This window comes from Microcaecilia unicolor, chromosome 11 (genome assembly GCF_901765095.1).
Source record: "Microcaecilia unicolor chromosome 11, aMicUni1.1, whole genome shotgun sequence".
Lineage (NCBI taxonomy): Eukaryota > Metazoa > Chordata > Amphibia > Gymnophiona > Siphonopidae > Microcaecilia > Microcaecilia unicolor.
In genome coordinates, this window is record NC_044041.1 from 99,936,238 (window position 1) to 99,956,428 (window position 20,191).

The 20,191-nt window shown below is 49.9% G+C and overlaps 1 protein-coding gene across 4 annotated transcripts in view; it reads left to right on the forward strand.

Annotated features, from left to right (window-relative positions):
• Window positions 1–20,191, forward strand: part of ZNF414 (zinc finger protein 414) — a 132,207-nt gene that overhangs the window by 55,069 nt on the left and 56,947 nt on the right. For all 4 annotated transcript variants that reach the window (XM_030218320.1, XM_030218321.1, XM_030218319.1 and 1 more), the window contains one exon: window positions 16,369–16,907. In XM_030218320.1, coding sequence (XP_030074180.1) covers window positions 16,369–16,907 — 539 coding nt within the window. The remainder of the gene's footprint in view (window positions 1–16,368; window positions 16,908–20,191) is intronic.

Here is a 20,191-nt window from a genome sequence, read left to right on the forward strand (position 1 = left end):
GGACAATGTTCAGCGTCGCTTGGACTTTTCAGCTTTTTTGCTTTGTAGTTATTCTATTTAGTTTATTGGCGGTTCTTGGATCGTCAAGCTTTTGGCTTCGTATTCATCCTAGTTTGGGTGTTTTCAGGGACTCTACCGCATTCTCAATGTCTGTCCCTCCCGTAAGATTACTGCTTTGGTACTTCCCAACAGTCCAATCCTGGTCCGGTCCGGAGGGACGCTAAGGAAGGAGAAATTAGATCTTACCTGCTAATTTGCTTTCCTTTAGTCCCTCCGGACCGGACCAGGCCCCTCCCATGTTCTATCAACTCTTTAGATTCTTTTATTAAGTTTGGAAGTGGAATGTTTCAAAAAAACAAACAAACAGATGATACTGTATATATATTAAAAAAAAAAAAAAAAAGACTTTGCGTGGTCCATACCACTTCTCTGGTGGTTGCTGGTGAGCTCGGTTGCTGGAATATATATAAAACCTTAAATATGTCATACCACTTCTCTGGTGAGAGTTGCTGGTGAGCTCAGTTGCTGGAATATATATATATATATATATATATAAAACCTTAATGGGTCATACCACTTCTTTGGTGAGAGTTGCTGGTGAGCTCAGTTGCTGGAATAGATATAAAGCCTTAAATATGTTATACCACTTCTCTGTCGAGAGTTGCTGGTGAGCTCAGTTGATGGAATATATATGAAACCTTAAGTGAGTCATACTACTTCTCTGGTGAGAGATGCTGGTGAGCTCTAATATGAATGGGCCATGCCACTTCTCTGGTGAGAGTTGCTGGCGAGCTCTAATACAAATGGGCCATACCACTTCTCTGGTGAGAGTTGCTGGTGAGCTCTAGTACTCGGTTTTGCCGAGGAATTTGTGGCTGCTAGGATTCCATACGGCACAGAAGTTCTTTCTTTCTTTCCTGCTTTGTTATTCAAATACTGAGGCTAAGGTCACATGGCCAGGGCTCCTATTGGCTCTCTAGAGTCAGAGTTTTTCTCAGTCTCCACCTGCTGGTAGGCGGGCACAACCCAACAGTCCAATCCTGGTCCGGTCCGGAGGGACTAAAGGAAAGCAAATTAGCAGGTAAGATCTAATTTCTCCTTGCAGCTACTCACTGGGACACCAGGTCGTTACAGCTCGGAGCGGAAAGCAGGTAATTTTTACCTTTTTATAGCGGGCAGGGGGTTCCCCGATTGATCTCCACGTGGCATATGGCGTCGGAGGGCAAGGGCACAAAGAGTCGCTCCCCGGATCGCTTAGGCGCTTCTAGAGGGGATGCGGGGGTCTTAAAGTCTGATTCGCCCTTGTTGGGTGACAGTTTCGTGACCGATGAGTGTCCCGGTCCTTCCTCCGGCGTGGCGGTTTTTCCCGCCATAAACGCCCATCCCCCGCTGCTCGCCTCCGCCATCTTGGCCGGCCACGCGGCTCGGACGGCTTCTTCGTGGGCCGCCCTTGAGGGAGACATTAATGCCATGGACGCCCTTAATTTATGCGACGGCACCAAAGCGGCTAAAGTTAAGCGCCGTTTTTCCCGCGCGGCTCCGCGGAGTGTCGCGCCGGACGCCATTTTGGATGCGCAGCATGTCTCTCCCCCGCTCTTGCGAGCGCCGGTTGAGGGTGCGTCTAGGGCTGTAGCCCAGGCTGCGGAAGTGCACAGTCTGGGGGGTTTCTCCCCCGAGTTTGTTTTGCTGCTGCATCAGGCCTTCCTTATGCAAAACGCTGCCCCTGCTCCCTCGTTTGGTAAAGAGGTTGAGGTCCCCGGAGGTAAACGCCCTCGGGTTGATTCCCAGGCCTTGACCTTGTCTCCTCCGATGTAGATGAGGGCAGCGTATCTGAGTTCTCCCAACGGTCCTTTGCGGATTCCTTGGAGGAGACGGATCCCCGCTCGGTTGGAGCGAATGACCCCTCTGCAGCGCGGCTTTTTAGCTCAGAGGATTTGCCCAACCTGTTAGTGCAGGCCATGGGCATTTTGAAGATTTCCTCTCCGGAGGACGTCTCTCCCTCAGCCCCTGTTGTCTCTGCCATTATGCTGGGGACGAAACGCCCGCCTAGAACCTTCCACGTGCATGATGCCATGCACACCTTAATTTCGGCTCAATGGGATGTCCCGGAAGCGAGCCTCAAAGTGGCTAGGGCTATGTCCCGCCTCTATCCTTTGCCTGAAAGTGAACGTGAGGCCTATCTGTGGCCTACCGTGGATTCTTTAATCACTGCGGTGACTAAGAAAATGGCTTTGCCGGTGGAAGGTGGCACGGCCCTAAAGGACGCCCAAGACAGAAGATTGGAGGCGGCCTTAAGGTCGTCCTTTGAGGCGACTGCTTTAAGTTTGCAGGCCTCGGTTTGCGGTTCCTATGTGGCCAGGGCGTGCCTGACTATGGTGCAGCGGGCTTCCCCCTCGGCTCATTCCTTGAGGGCTGATTGGCCGGCCCTGGAATCGGGCTTAGCCTATTTGGCAGACTTGCTGTATGATGTCTTGAGAGCCTCAGCTAAAGGCATGGCTCAGACAGTCTCTGCGCGGCGGTGGCTTTGGCTGAAACATTGGTCTGCTGACCACGCCTCTAAATCCCGCCTGGCTAGATTGCCTTTTAAAGGCAAGCTGCTCTTTGGGGTCGAGCTGGACAAAATCGTGACCGATCTCGGCACGTCTAAGGGCAAGAAGTTACCAGAGGTCAGGGCTCGGGCTAGTACTCGTTCCGGTACCTCCAGAGGACGGTTTCAGGAAGCCCGTCGGTACCGCCCGGGCAGGTCGGGCTCCTCTGCCCCCTCTTCCTTCAAGAGGACTTTCTCCCCCAAGCAGCATTCCTTTCGCAGAGACCGCCGTCCCGGAGGTGCTCCCTCCGGTCCTCCCCCAGGGTCTCGTACCCAATGACGGGGCCTTGGTCCACGCCCCAGTGCAGATTGGAGGACGGCTGTCCTCGTTTCTGGGCGAGTGGACCACAATAACTTCAGACGCTTGGGTGCTGGAAGTCATCAGAGACGGCTACAAGCTAGAGTTCTGCCGACCCTTGAGACGGGTTTGTACTCTCTCCCTGCAAGTCTCCGGTCAAAGCTGTGGCAGTGCAGCAGACCTTGGACAACCTGATCCGCCTGGGTGCGGTCGTTCCGGTGCCAGAAAGTCAGCTTGGCAAGGGACGTTACTCCATTTACTTTGTGGTACCAAAGAAAGGAGGTTCTGTCCGGCCTATCCTCGACCTCAAAGGGGTCAATCGGGCCTTGAAAGTGCGGCACTTTCGCATGGAGACTCTCCGCTCTGTTATAGCGGCAGTGAAGGCAGGAGAGTTCTTGGCTTCCTTGGACATCAAGGAAGCGTACCTGCATATTCCCATCTGGCCTCCTCATCAACGCTTCCTGCGTTTTGCAGTCCTGGGACGACACTTCCAGTTCAGAGCCCTCCCTTTCGGGTTGGCTACTTCTCCGCGGACCTTTTCCAAAGTAATGGTGGTCATCGCGGCCTTCCTGCGAAAGGAAGGAGTACAAGTCCATCCTTATCTGGACGACTGGTTGATCCGAGCCCCCTCTTATGCAGAGTGCGGCAAAGCTGTGAACCGGGTGGTTGCTCTTTTGAGCTCCCTGGGGTGGATCAACAACTGGAAGAAGAGCCAGCTGCGCCCGACTCAGTCCCTGGAGTATATGGGAGTTCGATTCGACACCCAAGTGGGCAGAGTGTTCCTGCCAGACAATCGGATTGTCAAACTTTAGGCTCAGGTGGACCGAGTAGCCTCTCCTCTTCGGGCTTGGGACTATGTGCAGCTGTTGGGCTCTATGACGGCCACGATGGAAGTAGTGCCCTGGGCTAGGGCTCATATGAGACCACTACAACACTCTCTGCTGCAGCGCTGGACTCCGATGTTGGAGGATTATGCTGTGCGCCTTCCCTTGGACCCAGCAGTGCGCAAGGCGCTGAGCTGGTGGCTGCAGACAGACAAGTTGTCTGCAGGAATGCCTCTGGTGACCCCAGAGTGGATTGTCGTCACGCCTCTTTGACGGGCTGGGGAGCCCACTGCTTGGGAAGGACAGCGCAGGGGCTCTGGTCTCCTGCAGAGGCAAAGTGGTCTATCAACCTCCTGGAACTCAGAGCCATTCGGTTGGCGCTTTTGGAGTTCATCCCGGTACTGGCGTTGAAGCCAGTACGGGTCCTGTCGGACAATGCCACGGCTGTGGCCTATGTCAACCGCCAGGGAGGTACCAAGAGCGCCCCTCTAGCCAAGGAGGCCATGAATCTATGCCAGTGGGCGGAAGCGAACCTGGAACAGCTGTCAGCGGCCCACATTGCCGGAGTCATGAATGTCAAGGCGGACTTTCTCAGTCGCCATACCTTGGAGCCCGGAGAGTGGCAGCTATCTGCTCAGGCGTTCTTGGACATCACGAAGCGCTGGGGCCAGCCGAGCCTAGATCTGATGGCGTCATCGGCCAATTGCCAAGTGCCGCGCTTTTTCAGCAGAGGACGGGACCCTCGATCCCTGGGAGTAGATGCTCTTCTCCAACAGTGGCCGACACAAGAGCTTCTCTATGTGTTCCCGCCCTGGCCCATGTTGGGCAGGGTGCTAGACCGGGTGGCAAAGCATCCGGGCTGGATAATCCTGGTGGGTCCGGACTGGCCCAGACGTCCCTGGTATGCGGACTTTCTCAGGCTCTCAGTCGACGATCCTCTGCGACTGCCTGTGGAGCAGGGCCTGTTACATCAGGGTCCCGTGGTGATGGAAGATCCCTCCCCCTTTGGTCTTACGGCCTGGCTATTGAGCGGCAGCGTCTGAGAAAGAAGGGCTTCTCAGACAAGGTCATCGCCACTATGCTGAGAGCGAGGAAGCGCTCTACTTCTACTGCTTACGCCAGGGTTTGGCGTACCTTTGCAGCGTGGTGTGAAGCAGGCTCACTTTCTCCCTTCACTGCTCCAATTTCTTCAGTGTTGGCGTTCCTGCAAGAAGGTCTGGAGAAAGGCCTGTCGCTCAGTTCCCTTAAAGTCCAGGTAGCGGCTCTGACTTGCTTCAGGGGCCGCCTGAAGGGTGTTTCCCTGGCTTCTCAGCCAGATGTGGTGCGCTTTCTCAAGGGAGTTAATCTCCTGCGCCCTCCTCTGCACTCTGTGGTGCCTGCATGGAATCTCAATCTGGTGCTAAGAGCATTGCAGAAGCCGCCTTTTGAACCCTTGTCGAGGGCATCTCTGAAAGACCTGACGTTGAAAGCAGTCTTTTTGGTGGCTATCACTTCAGCCAGAAGAGTTTCCGAGCTCCAGGCGCTCTCATGTCGAGAGCCTTTTCTGCAGTTCACTGAGGCAGGAGTGACTATTCGCACAGTGCCTTCCTTCCTGCCCAAGATTGTTTCTCGCTTCCATGTGAATCAGCAGCTCTGTCTCCCTTCCTTTCGTAGGGAGGACTACCCAGAGGAATACTCTGCTCTCAAATGTCTGGATGTGAGACGAGTCATTATCAGATACTTGGAAGTGACCAATGATTTCCGGAATTCGGATCATGTGTTTGTCCTGTTTGCAGGTCCTCGTAGGGGTCTGCAGGCTGCTAAGCCTACAGTGGCAAGATGGGTCAAGGAAGCCATTGCAGCGGCTTATGTGGCCGCGGGGAAGGTGCCGCCTATCCAGCTGAAGGCTCACTCCACAAGAGCTCAGGCGGCCTCGATGGCAGAGGCCGGTTCCGTCTCCTTGGAAGAGATATGCAAGGCGGCAACTTGGGCTTCGGCCCATACATTCTCCAAGCATTACCGCTTGACTGTGGCTGCTCGGGCGGAGGCCCGGTTTGGAGCTTCAGTGTTGCGGTCAGGGATTTCTATGTCCCGCCCTGGGTGAGTACTGCTTCGGTACATCCCACCAGTCTATGGATTGATCAGCTTGATGATATGGAAGGTAAAATTATGTATCATACCTGATAATTTTCTTTCCATTAATCATAGCTGATCAATCCATAGCCCCTCCCAGATATCTGTACTGTTTATATTCTGGTTGAATTTTAGGTTCAAGTTTAGTCTTCAGTTACTTCAGGAGGACTTCGTGTTCAAGTTTTTTCACTTGGATTCTTCAAGAGTTGAGACGAGTTTGTGTTACAGTGAGCTGCTGCATTCCTCTCCCCTCCGTTTTGCGGGGCTGGATTGAGACTTAAATTCTGCCGGCACTCCCTCCCGCTTCGTGCGGCTGTAGGGCAGCTTTGTACCCCTCCCGCTTCGGCGGTGTTAGGGTCAGTCAGCTCCTCCCGCGGTTGCGGTTGCAGGATAAGCCAGATCCCCCCGCATCGGCGGGGTGGTGTCCCTCCCCCGCTCCGCGGGGATGAGCTGGACGGATTCCCCTCCCCCACTTGTGTGGGGATGAGCTGGGTTAATTCCCCTCCCCCGTTTCGGCGGTGGTGAGCTGGGCAGAGTGTCCCTTTGTGGGTGTAATTCTCTAAGTGCTGAGTCCTGCGGATGGAGCTTTGATATCGACATACTGAGGAGTTTCCGGCAGCACATGACCACATATAGGGAGGCAAAAGGATTGCTCTCTATCTCCACCTGCTGGTAGATGGACACAACCCACCAGTCTATGGATTGATCAGCTATGATTAATGGAAAGAAAATTATCAGGTATGATACATAATTTTACCTTTTTTCCCATGTTGACCTTGAAGCCTGAGACTCTGAAGTAGTTATTCTTAGGAAACTAGGCAATGTGGTTCAAGGAGATGACAGCAAAACATTATCTGCAAACAGACTTACTTTATAATATGTGGTACCCACACCTCTTGGCTATCTAGGTTGTTCCTTATGGCTACAGTTAGGGGCTCCATTGAGACAGCAAAAAGTAACAGGGACAAGGGATATCCCTCTCTCATACCCCTCTCCAAAACAAACATTGCAGAGTTACCTCCATGGATCTGATGCAAGCTTTAGGCTGTATAAAATCCCCTGAACCATCCCCCAAAAAATAACCTCCAAAACTCACTTTTCTCATGACCCCTTCCAAGAAAGCCTAGTATAGTCTATTGCAAGTTTTTTGTTTTTTTCCATGTCCATTCCCAACAGAAACATAGAGGTCAATCTTTTTATGGGCCACTGATATTAAATTCACCACCCCATTGGATTTTATCTGTTGTTTGGCATCCCTTAACAAAACCAACATGGTCAGGGTGAACCAGGTACAGAAGCATGTTTCCCAGTCTCACATCTGTATTAAGAACTCAGATTGGTCTATATAAGGAGCATTTTGAGCTATTACTGAAATCCAGGTCTCTTATTGTAACAGGTAAAGGGTCACCCTGTCACATTCTATTATTAAACATCTGCCAAAAGGGAAGATAGCTTTGCAAAAAAAGGTTTTTTAATATTCCACAGGAAAACTGTCTACCCCTAGAGATTTACCTGTAGGCAAAAATCTAATTGCCTTTAGCACCTTAAGAAGAGTAACTGGTTTCTCAAGTCTAGCTCTATTCTCCTTAGTTGTTAATGGCAGATTTTGAGAGGTAAGGTAACCATCAATGTTCGGTAGCTAAGTATTGTATACTCAAGATCCTAACGCTTGTAAAAAGCAACAAACTAATCTGGTGGGATTTATACATTAAGGAGCCAGATCTGCCCTTAAGTTCTCGGGTTATCACTAAGATTATTAGCCGCCTCATACAAAGCTAGAACCTTGCCGGCCTTGCCCTTGTATTCATAGTGTTTCTGTTTGAGGCGCACTAAATTAAAAGCCAATTCATTTTGATTACAGGCTTTCCAGAGAGGTGGGCCTCCTGCAGTTCACACCAAGTTAAGGAACCTGTGTGTTTGTTCTCCCTCTAAATCCCTTATGGAGGACAGCAAATTATCCCATTGAGCATCTGTGTTTCTCTTAATGTTTCTAGATGCTTTCTCAAGAAAGAAACCATGTGATACAAATACAATAAATTTATATTCCACTACATAACATTACTGTATCTGTGCAGATTACAATATATAAAAGAAACTAGGCAACCCTAGGAAATAACATCGTTCTCAACAAATGGCCAATACTACTAAATAAATACCTCTTTTCATGTAACTGCAGATATAATCCAAACAAAATAAGTTTTTAACAGCTTACAAAAACATAGATGATTATGAGTTAGTCTTAATTCTGAAGGCAGTGAGTTCCAGCATTGTGCTGAGATATAAGCAAAACCCATTGCATGAATAGATTTATACCTGACTCCTTTGGGCATAGGAAACTGCAATAAACCTTGGTCTCGCAACCTAAAAGATCAACCCGACTTCCAAAGAATAAGGATATCTGACAAGAAATCGGGAGCAAAACCGTAAAATATCTTGTGTATAATTTGAATTGACAGCGAGCCTCCGTTGGAAGCCAGTGGAGAGTTTTTTTATTTTTTCAGTAAAGGTGAAGTATGATTTGATTTTCACTTTTTAAAAAAATCAATTCCATATCATCAAGCTGATCAATCCATAGACTGGTGGGTTGTGTCCATCTACCAGCAGGTGGAGATAGAGAGCAAACTTTTGCCTCCCTATATGTGGTCATGTGCTGCCGGAAACTCCTCAGTATGTTCTCTATCTCAGCAGGTGGTGGTCACACACAGCAGCAGCAGCTCTGGCTAGGCCTCCAAGCCTAATTTTTAGGTTTTGTTGAGTGCCTGGGGTTGAGGGCTCTTTTGAGCAAGTGCAAACCTGGTGGTGCCAGGTCCCTCCTTTTCTCCCCCCTCCCGCTGGCTCCGTTAAAAAAAAAAAATTTTAAACGTCTTTAAAGGCGTTTATTTCGACGTTTATTTAAGCGTCTATTGCAGCTACTCACTGGGACACCAGGTCGTTACAACTCGGAGCGGACAGCAGGTAATTTTACCTTTTTATAGCGGGCGGGGGTTCCCCGATTCTTCTCCTCGTGGCACATGGCGTCGGAGGGCGAGGGCGCAAAGGGTCGCTCCCCGGGTCGCTTGAGCGCTTCTAGAGGGGATGCGGGGGTCTTAAAGCCTGATTCGCCCTTGTTGGGTGGCAGTTTCGTGACCGATGAATGTCCCGGTCCTTCCTCCGGCGTGGCGGTTTTTCCCGCCATAAACGCCCATCCCCCGCTCCTCGCCTCCGCCATTTTGGCCGGCCACGCGGCTCGGACGGCTTCTTCTTGGGCCGCCCTTGAGGTTGGAGACATTAATGCCATGAACGCCCTTAATTTGGGCGACGGCACAGAAGCGGCTAAAGTTAAGAGCCGTTCTTCCCGCGCGGCTCCTTCGCGGAGTTTCGCGCCGGACGCCATTTTGGATGCGCAGCAGGCCTCTCCCCCGCTGTTGCGAGCGCCGGTTGAGAGTGCGCCTAGGGCTGTTGCCCAGGCTGCGGAAGTGCACAGTCTGGGGGGTTTCTCCCCCGAGTTTGTTTTGCTGCTGCATCAGGCCTTCCTCATGCACAACGCTGCCCCCGCTCCCTCGTCTGGTAAAGAGGTTGAGGTTCCCAGAGGTAAACGCCCTCGGGTTGATTCCCAGGCCTTGGAGGAATTTGTCTCCTCCGATGTAGATGAGGGCAGCGTGTCTGAGGTCTCCCAACGGTCCTTTGCGGATTCCTTGGAGGAGACGGATCCCCGCTCGGATGGAGCGGATGACCCCTCTGCAGCGCGGCTTTTTCGCCCAGAGGATTTGCCCAACCTGTTGTTACAGGCCATGGACACTTTGAAGATTTCCTCTCCGGAAGACGTCTCTCCCTCAGCCCCTGTTGGCTCTGCCATTATGCTGGGGACGAAGCGCCCGCCTAGAACCTTCCACGTGCATGATGCCATGCACACCTTAATTTCGGCTCAATGGGATGTCCCAGAAGCGAGCCTTAAAGTGGCTAGGGCTATGTCCCGCCTCTATCCTTTGGCTGTGAGTGAACGTGAGGCCTATCTGTGGCCTACCGTGGATTCTTTAATCACTGCGGTGACTAAGAAAACGGCATTGCCGGTGGAAGGTGGCACGGCCCTAAAGGACGCCCAAGACAGGAGATTGGAGGCGGCCTTAAGGTCGTCCTTTGAGGCGGCTGCTTTAAGTTTGCAGGCCTCAGTTTGCGGATCCTATGTGGCCAGGGCGTGCCTGACTATGGTGCAGCGGGCTTCCCCCTCGGATCATTCCTTGAGGGATGATTGGCCAGCCCTGGAATCGGGCTTAGCCTATGTGGCAGACTTGCTGTATGATGTCTTGAGAGCCTCAGCTAAAGGCATGGCTCAGACAGTCTCTGCGCGGCGGTGGCTTTGGCTGAAACATTGGTCTGCTGACCACGCCTCTAAATCCCGCCTGGCTAGGTTGCCTTTTAAAGGCAAGCTGCTCTTTGGGGTCGAGCTGGACAAAATCGTGACCGATCTCGGCACATCTAAGGGCAAGAAGTTACCAGAGGTCAGGGCTCGGGCTAGTGCTCGTCCCGGTACCTCCAGAGGACGGTTTCAGGAAGCCCGTCGGTACCGCCCGGGCAGGTCGGGTTCTTCTGCCCCCTCTTCCTTTAAGAGGCATTTCTCCCCCAAGCAGCGTTCCTTTCGCAGAGACCGCCGTCCCGGAGGTGCTCCCTCCGGTCCTCCCCCAGGGTCTCGTACCCAATGACGGGGTCTTGGTCCACGCCCCAGTGCAGATTGGAGGACGGCTGTCCTCGTTTCTGGGCGAGTGGACCACAATAACTTCAGACGCTTGGGTGCTGGAAGTCATCAGAGACGGCTACAAGCTAGAGTTCTGCCGACCCTTAAGAGACGGGTTTGTACTCTCTCCCTGCAAGTCTCCGGTCAAAGCTGTGGCAGTGCAGCAGACTTTGGACAATCTGATCCGCCTGGGTGCGGTCGTTCCGGTGCCAGAAAGTCAGCTTGGCAAGGGGCGTTACTCCATTTACTTTGTGGTACCAAAGAAAGGAGGTTCTGTCCGGCCTATCCTCGACCTCAAAGGGGTCAATCGGGCCTTGAAAGTGCGGCACTTTCGCATGGAGACTCTCCGCTCTGTTATAGCGGCAGTGAAGGCAGGGGAGTACCTGGCTTCCTTGGACATCAAGGAAGCGTACCTGCATATTCCCATCTGGCCTCCTCATCAACGCTTTCTGCGTTTTGCAGTCCTGGGCCGACACTTCCAGTTCAGAGCCCTCCCGTTCGGGTTGGCTACTGCTCCGCGGACCTTTTCCAAAGTAATGGTGGTCATAGCGGCCTTCCTGCGAAAGGAAGGAGTACAAGTCCATCCTTATCTGGACGACTGGTTGATCCGAGCCCCCTCTTATGCAGAGTGCGGCAAAGCTGTGGACCGGGTAGTTGCTCTTTTGAGCTCCCTGGGATGGATCATCAACTGGGAGAAGAGCCAGCTGCGCCCGACTCAGTCCCTGGAGTATCTGGGAGTTCGATTCGACACCCAAGTGGGCAGAGTGTTCCTGCCAGACAATCGGATTGTCAAACTTCAGGCTCAGGTGGACCAGTTCCTGGTAGCCTCTCCTCTTCGGGCTTGGGACTATGTGCAGCTGTTGGGCTCTATGACGGCCACGATGGAAGTAGTGCCCTGGGCCAGGGCTCATATGAGACCACTACAACACTCTCTGCTGCAGCGCTGGACTCCGATGTCGGAGGATTATGCGGTGCGTCTTCCCTTGGATCCAGCAGTGCGCAAGGCGCTGAGCTGGTGGATGCAGGCAGACAAGTTGTCTGCAGGAATGCCTCTGGTGACCCCAGAGTGGATTGTCGTCACGACGGACGCCTCATTGTCGGGCTGGGGAGCCCACTGCTTGGGAAGGACAGCGCAGGGGCTCTGGTCTCCTGCAGAGGCGAAGTGGTCTATCAACCTCCTGGAACTCAGAGCCATTCGGTTGGCGCTTTTGGAGTTCATCCCGGTACTGGTGCTGAAGCCTGTACGGGTACTGTCGGACAATGCCGCGGCTGTGGCCTATGTCAACCGCCAGGGAGGTACCAAGAGCGCCCCTCTAGCCAAGGAGGCTATGAGTCTATGCCAGTGGGCGGAAGCGAACCTGGAACAGCTGTCAGCGGCCCACATTGCCGGAGTCACGAATGTCAAGGCGGACTTTCTCAGTCGCCATACCTTGGAGCCCGGAGAGTGGCAGCTATCTGCTCAGGCGTTCTTGGACATCACGAAGCGCTGGGGCCAGCCGAGCCTAGATCTGATGGCGTCATCGGCCAATTGCCAAGTGCCGCGCTTCTTCAGCAGAGGACGGGACCCTCGATCCCTGGGAGTAGATGCTCTTCTCCAACAATGGCCGACACAAGAGCTTCTCTATGTGTTCCCACCCTGGCCCATGTTGGGCAGGGTCCTAGACCGGGTGGCAAGACATCCCGGCAGGATAATCCTGGTGGGTCCGGATTGGCCCAGACGTCCCTGGTATGCGGACTTGATCAGGCTCTCAATCGACGATCCTCTGCGGCTGCCAGTGGAGCAGGGCCTGTTACATCAGGGTCCCGTGGTGATGGAGGATCCCTTCCCCTTTGGTCTTACGGCCTGGCTATTGAGCGGCAGCGTCTGAGGAAGAAGGGCTTCTCAGACAAGGTCATCGCCACTATGCTGAGAGCGAGGAAACGCTCTACTTCTACTGCTTACGCCAGGGTTTGGCGTATCTTTGCAGCGTGGTGTGAAGCAGGCTCACTTTCTCCCTTCACTGCTCCAATTTCTTCAGTGTTGGCGTTCCTGCAAGAAGGTCTGGACAAAGGCCTGTCGCTCAGTTCCCTTAAGGTCCAGGTAGCGGCTCTGGCTTGCTTCAGGGGCCGCCTGAAGGGTGCTTCCCTGGCTTCCCAGCCAGATGTGGTGCGCTTTCTCAAGGGAGTTAATCACCTGCGCCCTCCTCTGCACTCAGTGGTGCCTGCGTGGAATCTCAACCTGGTGCTAAGAGCATTGCAGAAGCCGCCGTTTGAACCCTTGTCGAGGGCATCTCTGAAAGACCTGACGTTGAAAGCAGTCTTTTTGGTGGCTATCACTTCAGCCAGAAGAGTTTCCGAGCTCCAGGCGCTCTCATGTCGAGAGCCTTTTCTGCAGTTCACTGAGGCAGGAGTGACTATTCGCACAGTGCCTTCCTTTCTGCCCAAGATTGTTTCTCGCTTCCATGTGAATCAGCAGCTCTGTCTCCCTTCCTTTCGTAGGGAGGACTACCCAGAGGAGTACTCTGCTCTTAAATATCTGGATGTGAGACGAGTCATCATCAGATACTTGGAAGTGACCAATGATTTCCGGAAATCGGATCATCTGTTTGTCCTGTTTGCAGGTCCTCGTAGGGGTCTGCAGGCTGCTAAGCCTACAGTGGCAAGATGGGTCAAGGAAGCCATTGCAGCGGCTTATGTGGCCGCAGGGAAGGTGCCGCCTATCCAGCTGAAGGCTCACTCCACAAGAGCTCAGGCGGCCTCGATGGCAGAGGCCGGTTCCGTCTCCTTGGAAGAGATATGCAAGGCGGCAACTTGGGCTTCGGCCCATACATTCTCCAAGCATTACCGCTTGACTGTGGCTGCTCGGGCGGAGGCCCGGTTTGGAGCTTCAGTGTTGCGGTCAGGGATTTCTATGTCCCGCCCTGGGTGAGTACTGCTTCGGTACATCCCACCAGTCTATGGATTGATCAGCTTGATGATATGGAAGGTAAAATTATGTATAATCATACCTGATAATTTTCTTTCCATTAATCATAGCTGATCAATCCATAGCCCCTCCCAGATATCTGTATTGTTTTATTCTGGTTGCATTTCAGGTTCAAGTTTACTCTTCAGTTACTTCAGAAAGACTTCGTGTTCAAGTTTTTTCACTTGGATTCTTCAAGAGTTAAGACGAGTTTGTGTTACAGTGAGCTGCTGCATTCCTCTCCCCTCCGTTTTACGGGGCTGGATTGAGACTTATAATTCTGCCGGCACTCCCTCCCGCTTCGTGCGGCTGTAGGGCAGTTTTGTACCCCTCCCGCTTCGGCGGTGTTCGGGTCAGTCAGCTCCTCCCGCGGTTGCGGTTGCAGGATAAGCCAGATCCCCCCGCATCGGCGGGGTGGTGTCCCTCCCCCGCTCCGCGGGGATGAGCTGGACGGATTCCCCTCCCCCACTTGTGTGGGGATGAGCTGGGTTAATTCCCCTCCCCCGTTTCGGCGGTGGTGAGCTGGGTAGAGTGTCCCTTCGTGGGTGTAATTCTCTAAGTGCTGAGTCCTGCGGATGGAGCTTTGATATCGACATACTGAGGAGTTTCCGGCAGCACATGACCACATATAGGGAGGCAAAAGTTTGCTCTCTATCTCCACCTGCTGGTAGATGGACACAACCCACCAGTCTATGGATTGATCAGCTATGATTAATGGAAAGAAAATTATCAGGTATGATTATACATAATTTTACCTTTCGCCGGCGCATTCTGCAGTATGTGCAAACGCCATATTGATGATTTAGAGCTACAGGAATATAAGGAGTTACAGTAGTTAAGTTGAGACTGTACCAGTGCATGAATCACCACTTGAAAACATTCTTGAGTAATTATCTTTTGTATGCACTGTAACTTTCTCAACTTGACAAAAACCCTTTTAGCGAGTTGCTTAATTTGATTCTTCATAATTGATACCCTCAGAGCATGCCAGTACAGAATGGGAGTCCATAATTGTTAATGATGCAATGGCTGGTTCTGTCAAGGGAGGAGAAAAGCATTGGTTCTTTGTCTTATTGGTATTTAATTTCAATTTATACTGAGTGGCCCACTGTTCCATCAAATTAATATCTTGCTACCTCTTTAATACCTTCATCAACAGATCTTGGTAACTGAAAAATTATCATAGTATCATCTGCGTAAAGGTACAGATGGTCCTTAGCCAAACCTTCCCCAGAGTTGTCATTAAAACATAAAGTATGGGGGATAAAGGAGACCCCTAAGGCACTCCAACCAGAGAAGTGCAGGGGGCAAATTCTTGCCCTCCCATATCAACCTTATAAACTCTCCTTCTAAGAGAACCATCAAACCACTGAAGGACCAGAACCATTACTCCAAAACTATCCAGAACTTCTATTAGGATAGAATGGACCCACCAGGTCAAGTGCTGCAGATCAGATTGCAGCAAAATGACATGGCAGCCACGAGACATTACTGACCTGGTTTGATCCGACAAAGAATTAAGCAATGTCTCTGTGCTGAACCTTGTTTGTAAGAGCAAATTATGTTGATTCAAGTAAGCTACCAACTGTCTAGCCACTAAGCCCTCCATAATTTTAGCAAATAATGGAATATTTGCTATAGGACAATAGTAGAAGACTTCAAAATGGACTTTAATAAAATGTCACCCAGACTACATGGAAATTGACCTGCTACCAAATGGTCTATAATTTATGGTATAGAGCCAGATGGGGAAGGATTGAGGAGGTATACTTAATAGCATTCTTGGACAGATATCTAGCTTGCAACAGGATTTAGAAATTTCCTTCATACTTGGTACCATAAAACTTGACCAGACTCAATCTGCTGGCACAAACACTTCTGCAATATCTATACCTACTAACTCTGAAGACTCTTCAAAAAAATGGTGCTAATTGATTCACTTAGTAGACGTATTCTTAAGCGGGGGTAGACACATCCATACAATTTCAAAAAGCCCAACGCCCATGACTGTCGGTCTGATGGATATTTTGAGAATATTTTACAATAAAATTAAGAAGAATTGGAATGAGTGTTGGGCTTTTTGAAGTTGTATGTTAATTGATTCAGCAGCTGCTTAATATTCTCCTGGAAAAAAAATTTACAAAATAATTTGCCGCTGTTGCAAACAGAGTTGGTGACAGTTTTGGCTTAGCCAAGGAGTTAACAATTTGAAACAGTTGTATGGTATTAGAAGTTGCAGAAACAATTAGCAAGTCATAATATTCACATTTCACTCTTAAAATACGATCTTTATAATTTTCTACCACCTTTCTCCATTCTGCTAACGACTTCGTCATGAGTTTTAAACCAGCGACATTCTATTTCAGTGTTTCCCAAGTCTGGTCCTGGAGTACCCCTTTCCAATCAGGATTTCAGGATACCCATAATGAATATGCATTAAAGAGATTGGCATATAATGGAGGCCGTGTATGCAAATCAGGTTCATGCATATTCATTGTGGATATCCTGAAAACCTGACTGGCAAGGGAAGTAGCCCAGTAAATAACAGCAGATAAAGACTCGCATGGTCCATCCAATCTAAAGGGTACTCCAGGACTGGATTTGGGAAACACTGTTCTAATTGACGGCATTTCTATCTCAAATTAAAAAGGCTAGGATTAAAGCAGGGAACGCGAACCCTAGGGAATTGTACCTTCTCTGAGATAGGTGTCGAGTGACTCTTGTTTTCAGCTGCTAAGTACAATAAAGAATTATCTGGTTCTGATCTTCATTGCCTGGGTCCACTTTTTCTTATACTTTTGGTTTGCATCACAAGTGGAGTTTTTTCCTTGTTGATTGTGAGACAAGCTTGCCAGCCATAGATTTGTGACCTATAACCTTTCTTTTTCACAGATGTGAGAACTGCATGCAGCACTTTCGGACACACCGCTCCCTTTTCAAGCATCTGCATGTTTGCTCTGATGTCTCTACAAACCCTTCTCAACAAAGAGCTGAGAAACCAAACCCACCTTCTACCTCGGATCCCTCCAAGCCATTGATGCTAGAGGGACTGCCAAAGCTAGAAAGTACAATAATGCACATCAAAAAAGAGGCCATTGTCCCAAGGATGAACCCTGGTACAGCAACTTCCACTTCTGCTATCCCCTCGCAGACAGTGACATCACTTCCTGGCAGCCTTCCCAGCTTGTTGAGTTCCATGCCTCTGGTCTCTACACCTCACCCATTCTCTCTGTTGGAGCCTTCCCTGTTTGGGACATCTTCTCTGACACGGTTTTCAAGCCAACCACCTACTTCCATCACTGGGCCTTTTCTTTCATACATGCACACTTCCCCCTATGGCTTACCTCAGGCAACTGTCCAGCAGCGTCTGAGGTCCTATATTCCCAGCCAAGGTCTTCCCATCTCCAATGCAGTGTGGAAAAAAAATCAAGGTGAGACATTTATGTGCATTTGCAGTATTTTGTTTCTCTTACTGAACATTTGATAATTTCAGAGGATAGAACTTGAATTTAGGGTAGACACTTTGTACTGTTTCAAGGGACCTTTTGGGATAAGTGATGGAAACGATGCCTACCTTTTAAAGCAACAGTAGCAGCATGGCACAACTTGTTGCTGTTTGGTCAAATTTGAGTAGGGCATTCTTCGTTGATAGAGCAGAGGAATGCAGCTACATTTATGGGTGATGACATCTCGATAGCTGACAGTGTGACGGTGCTCTCCTCCTAAAGCTCAGGGAAGTTTTGTTTTGTTTTGTTTTGTTTTTTTTAAGTAGGGTGCCCTGAGCATTCAGAGGCTTTCCACCCTAATTGTTCCCCTTGTCTGTTTTTCCATTCTCCAGAGTTGGCAGTTAACTGTACCGCTTCTCAAAATTACAGCTCACTTCTCAAAAATAACCCTGTTCCATAACAGGATTGGTAGCAATCAACAGCATGTCTAACTCCAACAGACCGAGACAGGTACCCATGAGATCCATACAACCATGCTTCTGCCCTCCTTTGCTCCCAGTGGGCCAACAGGCACCCGCAGGGAGCACCATTGCCAGCAATGGTCACTCTTGCAGCAGACTGGATACACAGTACGTACTGGTTTCCAGCAGCACAAAAATCAAAAGAGCCACCCAAGTTATAGTCACCATGCCTTCTGGCAGCCATAGCCAAACTGCCTCATACTGCTCTATCTTCCCCAGCACAGACCACAGTCTGACCCAAGGGGAAGACACACTGTAAGCACAGTGCAGGGAAAGCCAGCAGACAGCCCAAGCTCTTCATCTGCCCAGGTTACCAAGGCTGCCAAACAAACTGCAGACCACTGGACCATCAAAGCAAGTTATGTTGTCAAAAAGTAAGTACTAGAAAGGCCAATTCCCTTAAAGGGACAGTGCACTTGGCGAAAGCCCAGATCTCCAAAGATCACCTCTTGAGACGTGGGCCCAACCATATTGAAACCTGTCCACAAGAAATCAGATTCATGCTGCACCCCCCCCCCCCTACACACACACTATGCCTCCATACTAATCCTGCAGCTTGAAACCACCTTCCCTGCCCCTGCACTTCAAGGAGATTCTCAAACAGCCATGCTCCAATTCCTTTAAAAATTTCTTCATGGGAGCACTGCTCAATGCTTGCAGGGACAGTTCCTCAGCTGCAGGTCGTTCAGGACCCAGGCAGCCAAAACCCACAGGACCAACCCTTAGAGGGTTGTCAACTGGCCCTGACAGACCACAACAGCTACACCTGGGACTTGATTTTTGAGCTGTTATATCCAGAAAGTAAATGTTGTGCCTCTACTTGCAGCGACATAGACTTGCTTGAGGCAGACTATGCCCTTGCTGACCCACCTCCTGCAAACCTCTACTTCCAAGAATGACTTCCAGACTTGAAGGAGACATTGCTCTTATCCTAAACTCTTACAGAAAACTTAATACCCTATTCCTTAGCGTCCCTCCGGACTGGACCAGGATTGCACTGATGAGTTGTGCTCGCCTTCCAGCAGGTGGAGACAGAGAAAAACTGTGACTCTAGAGGGTCAATAAGAGCCCTGGTCATGTGACCTTAGCCTCAGTATTTTCTCAGTCTCCCAGCAGGCAGGAGGTGAGCCCTTTAGTCTGTCTCTATCTCTTTCTCTTTAGAGGTTCATAATTACAACAACAATAATACTACCTCTTTTTCTGTGCCTAGGAATTCTCTGTTAGATGCTGGGCAAGTAGGAGTTTCTTTTCCTTTCTTTCTTTTACAGCCTCTGGGGATGTTAAACTCTGGTGTCCCCGGGTCCCTCCCCACTTCCTCCCCATCTCCCATACTTAGCTGGGAAGGGCTGCCCTTTGTTTAGAAAGGTGTATGTCTTTGGGAGAGGCAACCACTCTAGAAAGTCACAATTTTAATGAGCAAGCTCAACTGTTTAAAAAAAAAAAAAAAATGTATATACCCAGGCTGTTAACGAGCAGGCAGCTCTGTGCTATTCTACTTCTCTTCAGCACTGTCTTTTCTAACTCAGTTGGAAAAAAAAAAAGAAACTTAAGAGAATATTTCTCTTTGAGGATTTTACTTTAAAAGAGTTAAAACAAATAGAGGGAAATTACGAGAAGAAGCCTTTTTTCTTTCCCCAGATTTTTTCTGGCAGTCAGCTCGGTTGTGATTTATTATGCTTGAGGAGTTTTTTCTTTTCTAGCTCAGCTGTGCAAAAATAAATAAATAAATAAAAGATGGGAACAATTCAGTGTTTGAGACTTTATAGGGCGATTTTTTTTTTAATTTTCACAATTATGTTCCTCCATTTTCTGGCGTTTTAGCGGCTATGAATTGAAAAAAAAATGGCGCGAACCGCTTCGGCGCGCGCCCGCTCTTCTCCGATCAGTCTGAAAAGCTCAGGATGCGCTGCGCTGTCTATTAGCGTCGGAGGAGAGGCTAAAGCATGTCTTTGCTCGGCACCGGAGGGTAACTTTTTTTTTTTTTTTTTTCCTTCCTCTACCAGCGGCAGCGATTTCCTGCTTCGTTTGCGGTCACATCTCCTTTAGTGTCCTCCGTGTTTTTTCTTCTTCGAACCTCGTTCTTTTACTTTTGGCGCGCTAGGTAGCTATGTTTGCCACCAGCTGCAGTTTCCTTTACGAGGCAGCGTTTCTCCGGTTCTGTTTTGTTTTTTCGGGAGTGTAGAAGGAAACGGAGATGTTGTTTCTGGGGTAGTCTGGGGATTTGCAGCAGACGGGTATTTCCCTCAGGTCTTTTCTTCTTGGGCCCAGAGTCTGGCCATGGGTCAATGGCTGCTCCTCTATACTATATTACATGAAGACTCATGTAAGTTCTATGGAGCAGGGATTGTCTTTCTATGTAAGATGTTAGGCGCTGCGGGCGTCTGGTACCGCTATACAAATGTTAATAATAATAATTATAATAATAATAATAATTTGCTTGTCCCTTATGTTCTTAATATCAGGTCACCCTTTAGGAGATTCCTGTATGTTTTGGTGCCGATATCTATTGCTTTTGTATTTGGTCAGACTGTTTGATTTTTGTGTGTGAGTAGATAGCGCACAGTGAGGACCTCCTTCACAGTATTTTTGCCTTTTCTCATGTCAGGTATCCGATTTTTGTGGCAATTCAGGTAGCTGCACTTGCTGTAAAAAAAAAAAACAAAAAACAGAGGGCAGCTGCAGTGTGGTGCAGGTGTGCATTCCGGATAACGCAAGTGCCCAGCTCATCAGGAGCGGTCCGGGTTCACC